The sequence below is a fragment of the Phoxinus phoxinus genome (assembly GCF_949152265.1).
Source record: "Phoxinus phoxinus genome assembly, chromosome: 10".
NCBI classification, from domain to species: domain Eukaryota; kingdom Metazoa; phylum Chordata; class Actinopteri; order Cypriniformes; family Leuciscidae; genus Phoxinus; species Phoxinus phoxinus.
The window spans coordinates 18887242-18897186 of record NC_136885.1 but is presented as its reverse complement, the minus strand read 5'-3'; the positions used below and the strand labels follow the sequence as shown (position 1 = coordinate 18897186).

The 9945-nt window shown below is 38.8% G+C and overlaps 1 protein-coding gene across 6 annotated transcripts; it reads right to left on the bottom strand.

Moving 5' to 3' along the window:
- Positions 1–1404: 1404 nt before the first annotated feature.
- flad1 (flavin adenine dinucleotide synthetase 1) lies at positions 1405–9528 on the bottom strand. Of its 6 annotated transcripts, none has more exons than XM_079624535.1 (8): positions 9104–9528; positions 6824–7046; positions 5886–6645; positions 5626–5773; positions 3496–3594; positions 2829–3018; positions 2043–2116; positions 1405–1952 (listed from the first exon to the last, which is right to left on the bottom strand). In XM_079624535.1, exons 2-8 carry the CDS (start codon positions 6980–6982, stop codon positions 1817–1819), a joined length of 1566 nt encoding a protein of 521 aa, XP_079480661.1. In that variant the 5' UTR covers positions 6983–7046; positions 9104–9528; the 3' UTR covers positions 1405–1816. The 6 variants fall into 6 exon arrangements, with proteins under 6 accessions (XP_079480661.1, XP_079480659.1, XP_079480664.1 ...); XM_079624533.1 differs by having other exon boundaries at positions 6824–6973; XM_079624538.1 differs by lacking the exon at positions 9104–9528 and adding an exon at positions 8414–8491 and having other exon boundaries at positions 6824–6973.
- Positions 9529–9945: the final 417 nt, after the last annotated feature.

Here is a 9945-nt window from a genome sequence, read left to right as displayed (position 1 = left end):
TGCTGTTTCATCGCTGACTGTGCCGCAACTAGGGATGGGCGTATCGATATGAAGTTTTGCAATATCGATACTGACGTATCATACAAATAAAAATATCGATAGGCCTACTACAGGTTTTTTTTTTTTTTTTACCAGTGATTTTGTTTATTTGACAAGAAATGTAATGCGTAGGCTACAATGTGCATCGAATTGGATGAATAGCCTAACCTATGTTAGAGAATAATTGTGTAGAACTATTTTCCTTTTCATCTGAACACACGCGCAGAACCAATCAATCACAGAAAGCGTTAACACACTGCCGACAATGCATTCAAACAGGGCTGCGTTTCCTATCATAAGAAACCATATGCTTTTGGGAAACGCAACGCAGCCCGGTTAGAAAAACATCGTTTGAGTTATTACACAATAAACAAATTGAAATTGTAGCTTAGTTTGTGAAATTAAATAGTTTTGAATTGAATGTTAAAAGTAACTGATGTTCTATTCTGTAACTAATTTTAATAGAAATCATACACTGTCAGAATAAAAAGGTTGCATTTTATGGGTGCAACAGCCTGTCACAGGCAGTCCCTTATGAATAAACATTAGGGGAGAGCGGGGCACAACGCTTTTTGACTTTCTCAGTTTGTAAATCTATTTTAGAGTATTTATTTCCCCCCACATTAAATTCCCATATGTCTAGTAGGCCTACAATGAAGTGGTTTTGTTTTGTTTTATTAATACAGTGTGGCTATACCTTTTTCTTGATAGCTACCCCAAAATAAAGGAAGCGAAATTTTACTGGGTAGCCTACATTAACTGGATCATTAGCCTATGACAGCTTAAAATGCTATCTGATCAAATACAAATACTAAGTCAAAATAAAATATTTTCTCAATACAATTATTAACTTTTTCATATAAAATGATGGCATTAATAATAAAAAATAAACAATTTGAAATAAACGAACTTAAAAGTGAGGGGGCACAAAAGGGATTTTGAAAAGTAGGATGATATGCCCCTGTACAGATACTAGATTACTTTTTCAGGTTTGAATATAGATTTTTTTTTTTCGATAGTAGGCTATTTGAACGGTTTTAAGAACCATCAGCAAAACTCTAAAATTGTCTTTTTCAATTAAATGTTTATAGAACAAATTAGGATTTAACTAAGTGAACAGTCCAACAATAAAATAGCAGGTATGTTACGCATCTGATTTAAAATCAGCACCTACACCATCATTATCAGTAAAGTAGCGCATGGACAGATAAGATTATGGCGCTGGTAGGCCTAATCAGATGTGTAACAGGCCACGCGTCGTAAACGAGTCGCTTTATTAAATTGCACAGCATCGATTCTCGTTGCCAGACCGCTGACTGATTTCCAGGTGGGGGAGGAGATCAATAGTCTTGGTTTAAATCTGGCCAGTATTTCTTAATTTATTGTAATCACCATTTTAAATGTACAACGTGACTATATCGCACCCGTGAGGAAGGAAACCGCCATTGCATTTCATTAACAGGCTGCGTCTTCAGACGGTTACTCTCTCTTTTCAAAGGTAAGTTACAAAATACAAATCATGATAGCGTCCACTGATAATACCAGAAATGATTTTTAAAAAACAAAAGACACTTTGTTACTGTTTTAATAAATGTGAAATACAGCATAGTGACATCGCTTTCCTATACAGCTACATCAGTGGACGGACACTCAACTACAGGTTTTTCAAGAAGTCTTTATCTGAAAGAATTTTAAATTCTGTTCCTTCTTCAAAATGTCTTCAGTTGTACATTGTGTCTTCTCAAAATATTAAGTTGAGTTTGTTTAGAGAAGCCAGTCATGCCCTGGAGTTGCGTTCCTCCTCTTCATTTTCCAGCTTGTAGGCAGGTTTGTAGCGGGTCACACCAATCTCATCCACCACTTTAAGAGATGGATTCCTGCATGTGTTATCCATACTGCCTAAAGAAGTGTATCTATGAGGAAGAGAGATAAGAGGTTAAGCAAAACCAGGAAGATTATCTCATTTGAAGAGTGAAGACTGACTGTGAATAGAAGCATCTCACCCTTTGTCATACAGAATACAGTAGGGCACATACAGGGTTCTCAGAAACTCCCAGATGTCATGATACGTCCATTCCTACAGAACGAGAAGAGATGGTGGATATGATGCAAACATCTAAATGTAAAATAAGTTACACCGATCCGGGGTCATTTGTAATTCTAAGAACATGCTGTACTGCCGTGTCTTTTACATAAGCACCGCTGATTAGGATGATGGAGTCGCTGCGTAATGATCTTGGAGAGCCTCATTCATCATCATTCACTATTTCTTGGCTGTTTCTGCTGCCAGCTTACATGAGAGTGAGTGGAAGACATGACAGTGATTTACTGACTGGAGCCAGTTTAGAGACAACAGGAAAGGAGGGAAGATGGGTTAAAACCTTTCAGTTTTCTTTTTGTCGGTTTGTCTCTACATGTGTATTATACCCTTTTAAGTGATTATTATATTTAAAAAAAAAAAATGTATCTACACATTACCGTTCAAAAGATTAGTAGGATTGTTTGAAAGAAATTAAACAAACAAACACACAAAAAAACATTAAGCAGCACAACCATTTTCAACATTGTTAATAATAAATGTTTCTTAAGCTCCATGCTACACTGAAGTCTAGAGAATTAGCAGCTGAAAATTCAGCTTTGCCATCACAGTATATTTCACAAAATATAATACATTGATCAAAAATAGTTAAAACGGTAATATTGAGATGTTATTTACAAATAAATGCAGCCTTAAAGACCCCAAACTTTTGAACGGTAGTGTGTGAGTGTGTAAATATCCCTCGCCTCACCAGCAGTGGGTTGACCCTCATGTAATCAGGCCAGCCCGGGTCTGTGGGACATAGGGGTGTCAGCGTCTGCGAATAAGGGTCGGTCCGTCTTGTTCCCATCAGGACGGCCCGTAAATCCGGCCTCCTTTCCTGGACCTCATTCAGAGCCTGCCGAATACTGCCCTCCACCGAGATCAGCTCCAGGTCATATCTACAGAAGAGAGAGGAAGAGATGTGCCAGGTAATTACACCTATGGAGCTTTGATGGACACTGATGAATTAATGAGGCTGGATCCACGTTCAACTCATCGAGGTTAAGTAACAGACCGCAGCTGGTTTGTCAGCGGCAGTACAGAGACCGTTACGGTTTGCAGATGGAACTTCTCGCTTTAATGTCTCTCTCACAAGTGAATTGAACTTGAGACTGACTGGTGCCAGATCCCATTTTATACACGTGGATAAACAAGCTGGTGATTCTAACATCAGTAACACATTTCAAAAGTGCTCAAAGCCTGTTTGAAAAACGTCACAATTCAGAAATTTTGTCAGAATAGATTCCGGGAGAGATGTCAGAGGCACCAGTCTGTGATTTACCTACTCAGGAGGAAAGAAAACCGTTCCAGATTTATATTTTCACCTATAAATCATTGCAGTACCTATTTTATTTTCGAAAGGCACCTCATCTTACCTTTTAATTGTATCTTGCAAAAACCTCTCCATTTCTGGAAAAGGAGAGACAATTCGAATGTACAGAGCTTTCAACCTGTCTTTACCATCTGGATACCGCCTGAGAAAGAGAGAAAAAAAAAAAGTTAAATCATTAATTCTTCAAACTAATTTACTGACGCTTCGATGTGATATAGTAAAGCTCATGTAACCAAGATGAGCACAGCCTGCTGTGTCCTAGTGCGAGTCTGGTGAAAGTGCCAGTAAACACTGAAATTACCTCAGCGTGAGCTTTGGATATCTGTGAATCTTCAGCAAGTCCATGCTCTTTCTTTAAAAAAGACACTTGCTAATTATACTTGGACATAAAATCTAACACAGAGCATTTATAAATGTCTCTGGTGCCCCAAAAAGTATTTGGACCCTTAAGCTACACTGAAATTCACTGCATGCATACATACAAAAATATCAAACCACATGAAATCTGCAAACAATTGATGCTAGGCCTTTGGTCATAGTTTATGGTTCTGAGCGAGTTTTATGCATTTAGGTTTTAAAGCGATTATTAGTGGACGTATGAAGTCAGTTCTTCTCAATTTCACACAGGCATCTCAGCAGAATAACTGCAGGTATACAATCCCATTCCCAGAAAAGTCTAAAGAATAGACTATTTATCATTTAAAATAAACACTATGTCAGTGGTCTTCACTATTTTTTCTTGAGAGCACACTGGTGTGGTACTGCAAACAAGTATCAAAAGTTACATCCAGTCATAAATACCACGTCGGCTTATCAATCCGTCATCCCAGAACATACAATATGCATTGCAATAAATACAAAATGGCGAAGGAAAAAACATTATTTATGATTTACCAGTCAAATTTGTAACGAAGACTAGATAATTTCCCTTAATGACAAAAAAAGCAGGATTTCCAGAATATATTCATCCCATCATGCATCTAGACATTCCGATTGATGAATCTGGATGTATTGTAGTTTGTATGAACGCTAAAAACGTGATCGGGTTGATGTGCGTTTATGTCACAAGCTTCAAATCGGAACTAATTTTTTGACATGCGCTCACTGCACGAATATACAGTTTCCCGCTGTTTGCGCATAACCATCTCCTACATTGGTTCTTTATTTGTTTTGAACAGCAGACTTAATATTTATCCATTTCTGTTCATAATTTGGAGACTATGAGCATGAACCGTTGTGTGCCGTGCTGCTTATTATCACGCAGTAAAAACGCCCAAAACCAGTAAAAGGAGAATTTTTGAATGACGGAACACGTATTTATAAGACACTTTATTCAACAGGAATCGTTCAGCGCGTCATCCGTCATCTTTTCAGTTTCGGTTTTCAATCCGATCAAGATGTTCTCTCGATCGGATTAGAAAAGTAACGAACCACCGCTTTCAATCCGATTGAAATGATTTGTAATACAGCTGACACTGAGTTTTTAATGGGTTATGTCATAGCCCTGTTTTTATTAAATATCTGTAGTGACTACATGATCATATCACTGTATTATTTACCGCAGTGCGAGCCACAAATTAAAGATTGGCGAGCCGCGCATGTTATGATAACAGGCAAACAAGAAACTTCTCTTAAAAATTAGAACATTGAAATTCCTAATAGTACTTCTAATAATTCCAAATTACATTTATGATTTTTAAATCATCAACAATCGGAAGTATAGTCGAGATCCATGTTTGGATTTATTACAGTTCATCACCGAGAAGGTTTGATCGCAGATTTAGTCGCAGCAAACAGCGCTAGCGGCAACACAGACTGACTGAACGACACTTTCATTTAAGCAGAATATCTCTTAATGAAGATCGTTGAATTCCAGCTTACTTGTTTGTCTGTTTTTTTTCACATCACAGAGAGAGCATGTGCGCATGGCTGCCAGATTGCAAAGATTAAGTAAAACACCTGGCAGAAAATGTTTCCTTTTAAGAGAAAAGCTCTGATTGGGGGATTTAAGCCTGTGAAATATGGCAACTGCAAGCATGAAAGCTCGTAGTAGAGGCTTGTACAGCTGTCTGTAATATTTTGTCTCAAATAAATCAATTTTGCCAACCATAATTTAATTCAGCCCACAAGCTCCTTTTTGTCAACCCATTGTCATTAATTTAGCCTCTCTTACCGTTTTAGAGCAGCATAATATAAATGCAGTAGAGCTGTGCAGTCCTTGCCACCGTTGAAGCCAACACAGAGCTCATCAGCAGAGTATTTATCCAGCGCCATCTCAATGGTCCCCAATGCTGCAGCTACTTTCTTCCCCAGCAGTGTCTCTGTCAGATATAATGATAGAAGATTCTCTTACAGCTCATTTCACACGTTTAACAAGGTTACACATGTAACGGACCAACAACAGGTCCTAGATATGGTTAGAAAAAAGCTGACCACTTTTTGAGAGCAAGTACACCTCTTCAGCTGCGACTGACACGGAGTCAGTGATGAGAGGAACCACAGATCCTTTAGGTAGATCCTCTATCAGTTGAGTTCGTGCCCGTTCCACCTCCTCTGCACTGTCTGAGTCCAGAACCAGTCGGACACGATGATAATTACTAAGCCAGTCTGGGTAAGAGCCCAGAGAGACACGCTTCCCCCAACCTGCCTGCAGTTTTGTAAGAATCGGGGCGATCTCAGTCTCATCCGCATCCACAAACACCTCACGGGTGTGAAAGGTGATACCAGAACCTGAAAACAGATGGGTAAGTCCATTGAACGACCGTTCCAGCAAAGAGGGGATGCCGGGAAATATGTATACGTTGCGGACACTGACTAGAGGGAAGCGATTTCGCTGGCCTGTCTGAGGGTCTATGCCAAAATTGAGTTTGGCAGAATCGGGGACCATGGCAAGTTTCATGGGGGCGCTGTCAGGAGTGGCCGTGCCAAAGAATCCCTCCACTAGCTTTGTCAGTTCAGGGTGGGCATGCAGACCTTCGTCAAATGCCATAGCGACACTTTCAAAAGTGACATCGTCATGAGTGGGACCGATGCCACCGGATGTGATGAGGTGAGTAACGGAGGACGAAAGCTGGGCCACTTCTTTAGCGATGACTTCCTGGACGTCAGGTACCACAGTGATGCGCTCTATGGTGACGCCAAGCTTGCGAAGTCCACGGCACAGGAAGGCACTGTTAGTGTCGACAGTGTGACCCTGCAATGTAAGCATATACACCAAAAGTTTTTAACATATTGCTTTTTAAGTCATTCTATAAGAAAGGAAGCAGGTAAGCAAAATCCATATAGAGCTAATATAAAAAGCATACAAAATAACAGTTCATACAAGACAAATGGTTAATTGTGACTATTATAAAAAAGAAATGGTCATTTACCTTGAGGATCTCATCTCCTATGATAAGAATAGCTGCTGTGACAGCGCCATCTTTCTGCGTGGAGGATGCATTGCAGTTCTGAGCCATTGGGATGATTTGGGCTCCAATTCGCTGAACCCTCTTAACTGCTCTCCTAATCTTAGGCAATGCCTGCAGCATTTAGCCGAAAATGATGACAGGAGAAAGGTAGTGAAAGAAAAAGAAAGAGACAGAAGGAGATGGTCTGTTGGGAACAAGCACAAAAGTCTGAGCAATAAAACTACTCTTCTGACTCTTCTGCTCTTCTGAATCCACAAACTACAGTGTTTGACTTCAGGAAAACATCAAACCTAGAGATACCTTTAATAAAAAAAATAAACTAACTGATTTTCTTTCAACTTAGGGCTGCATGATTAATCGAAATAAACCATCTTCACAGAGTTGTAACGAGAAACGCTTTCAAACCGGCTGTTGTCAACCAAAGAGAAGCTCTGAGGACTCCCTGTGGTTTTCTATCAAAATAAAAGATTGATGGTTTAAAGTTACAAAAATAATTTTTGGATTGTATTAGGATTGTAAAATATATTAGGATTGTAATACAGTTGTAGCCTACTATGTAGAAAATTATTATTGTCAAATTTTTCTTAAATGCTCAATTTGCCTATTTTACAATAAAAGTACCATTGTTTTCCAAAATATTTTAATCACTAATAATAAGTATTACTATTATTGTTGTTGTCATATTGATATATAAATTAAACACATATTGGCCAAATTTTGCAGTCCTACAAACATACACAGGAAACCTGGGTCTTCAAACAAATGCATTTTTTTATTTGCAAATTGCAATTTTATCATAATAAAATTGTGCAAATCGAGCAGTCCTACCTTAGATGTCAAGAACAAAATCATTACACAATTTACACCTCATAACTGCTGTAATTCTGCTACAGTATTGTACTTCCATTATATTTCTACATCAACATCAGTCTAAAGCAGAAACAGATGTCACTGCCAATGTTATGTTACATGTCACTGCTATGCTTTTAGTTAAACTATATCTTGCTCTATTTCTGCCAACTCTGTCTGTATTGACAAGCAGGCCATGACTATAGAATTACTTCACATGCCTAATGAAGAAAAACAATAACTTGTAAACGATGAAGAGTCCCACGGTTATCTTCTGGTCTGACACAGCAGCTGGATATTATAGGAATTATACCTACTTTATCCTATGCAGAGAATCAAACGTTTATTAGCAAAATGCTTTACTTCCCTTACCTGTAATTCATGTAACGGGATTCTGCCTTAAGTCCGGATTGCGTGGTCACCTAAATGCTATTCAAGGAACCACTTATCTTAATCAAGACTGCGTCAGAATCAATGATAACATTACAGTTGGTCAAAATGAAGTTACAGTCTCCTCTGTCACGGTCATGTAAGTAAAGTCCCAAGTGCTCCGCAGTTTCGTCCCGTGAATCAGTAAGTCAGCCGTAAACATTAATACTAGCTAAGGAAACTAGTTAATAAAACGTGCAAATATAATGCTGAATCATGATTCGGCTTTTAAAAAGTTGCTTGATTTATAAAAAAGACCGAACGAGAACTCACCCGAACCACGCGAGTTACATATCAGTAAGCAAACAAAACTTGGTTGCGCCTTCTGTCACGTGATGCGTGTTAGCCAGTAGAAACGAGGCGTTGCATACTTCCTGAATAAACAGACCATTCAGCGCAAAGAGGGCGGGAACTTCCTCGAGAAGTGAAAGCAGACTATCTGCGGATATTCTTTATAAAATGTAATCGTTGATTATATGTTGTATGTTGTCTTAGCCAAGGTTCGCCAAAGTGTTCCTTTGAATACAGGAGACTAAACTGTTTTTGTGAAAATACAACCGTTTTCGTCTGCAGTTAGTCATATGTCCAACTGAAAGCAGCTTTGACACAAAAATGTGTCTGACGGTTACATATGTTTGCTTTTCTGTCATTTTGATAGTACGATATGTAATATATAACATATTTAGGCTATATGGGCAGTCCACGCATACCGCACACACTATACTAAATGCACTGCATTACTGCTGGGAATTTGTGATGTAGCACCACTGATCTAATATATAGAATGACATTTTGTCATTATATAGATCAGTGTATAGCACCCATTGCACCAGTTACATTTAAAGCTCTATAATAATGACATATTTTTTTTTTTTAACAAACGTAAGTCGACCCCACTTGAGATGCTCCCCCGTCGTCATGGAAACGCATATGATTATGCTAAATCTTTATTTCCACACCTACCTTAGTTCGCTGTCGTACGAACTGCTTAGGTACAGCTGTTGATTTCAGTCGTCTTGTATTTCCTTTGGCTACACTGAAATCGTCAGGTGAAAAGTGTTCGCTGCACACCCTCAATCCACGGACAGCCTGAATGGGTGATCCACTATCTCGACGAAGAGCGAGCAGCCACCGATTCAATCTTTTTTCATCATTTAGGGGCAATGTGTGAAAAGTCAAACTTTCCTCCTGCATCGATGCCCACTGGCGGAGTCTCAGGGATTTCTCTTGATTGAAGCATCCAGGAAAAGCACACACGCGCACCATTTTGAAAAATCCACCGCCACGGGCAACCAATAAAGTTTGCGTGCTCTTTCTTCTGTGTTGTGAAAAGAGCTGTTCAGTTTGTAGTCCTCAAACACAGAAGATAAATAGCAGTTTCAAACCATGGGTTCCCTCTAGCGGTGGGGATTTTAAATAATTTTAGTCATTCGAAGCTTTTGAATCGGTTCACCACAAAGATTCATTGCCTGATTTATTCAGTAGCGCTTTCTGTAGGCCTATGTTTCATCAGTAGGTGGCGACACGACACGAGAGTGTCTCATTTGACGTAGTCTTTGAATTATTCATACCAACTATTTAAAATGCATTTTAAGCATTATATGCATTTCATAGCAACTAGCAAAACATCAGATGTCCCAAAAAAAATATCTTTCCATTTCTCCTCTAATCTTACCGCTCCAAACTTAAGGCTATAACGTATATTGTTGGTTACCTGATTGCTCCTCTCTTGTAGGTTACTTTGGAAATGTCTGCTAAATGGATAAAATAAGATATGTTTTAATCTTGTCAACTCTAGGGCATGA

Bases quoted from the DNA above. Each gene is read 5' to 3' on its own strand.
- flad1 (XM_079624533.1), bottom strand. From the start codon at position 9,406: ATGGTGCGCGTGTGTGCTTTTCCTGGATGCTTCAATCAAGAGAAATCC. The intron at 6,974-9,103 runs GTAGGTGTGGAA...TAAATGCTGCAG, and splicing joins TCGTACGACAGCGAACTAAG to GCATTGCCTAAGATTAGGAG. The intron at 5,774-5,885 runs GTCAGCTTTTTT...TATATCTGACAG, and splicing joins GTACTTGCTCTCAAAAAGTG to AGACACTGCTGGGGAAGAAA.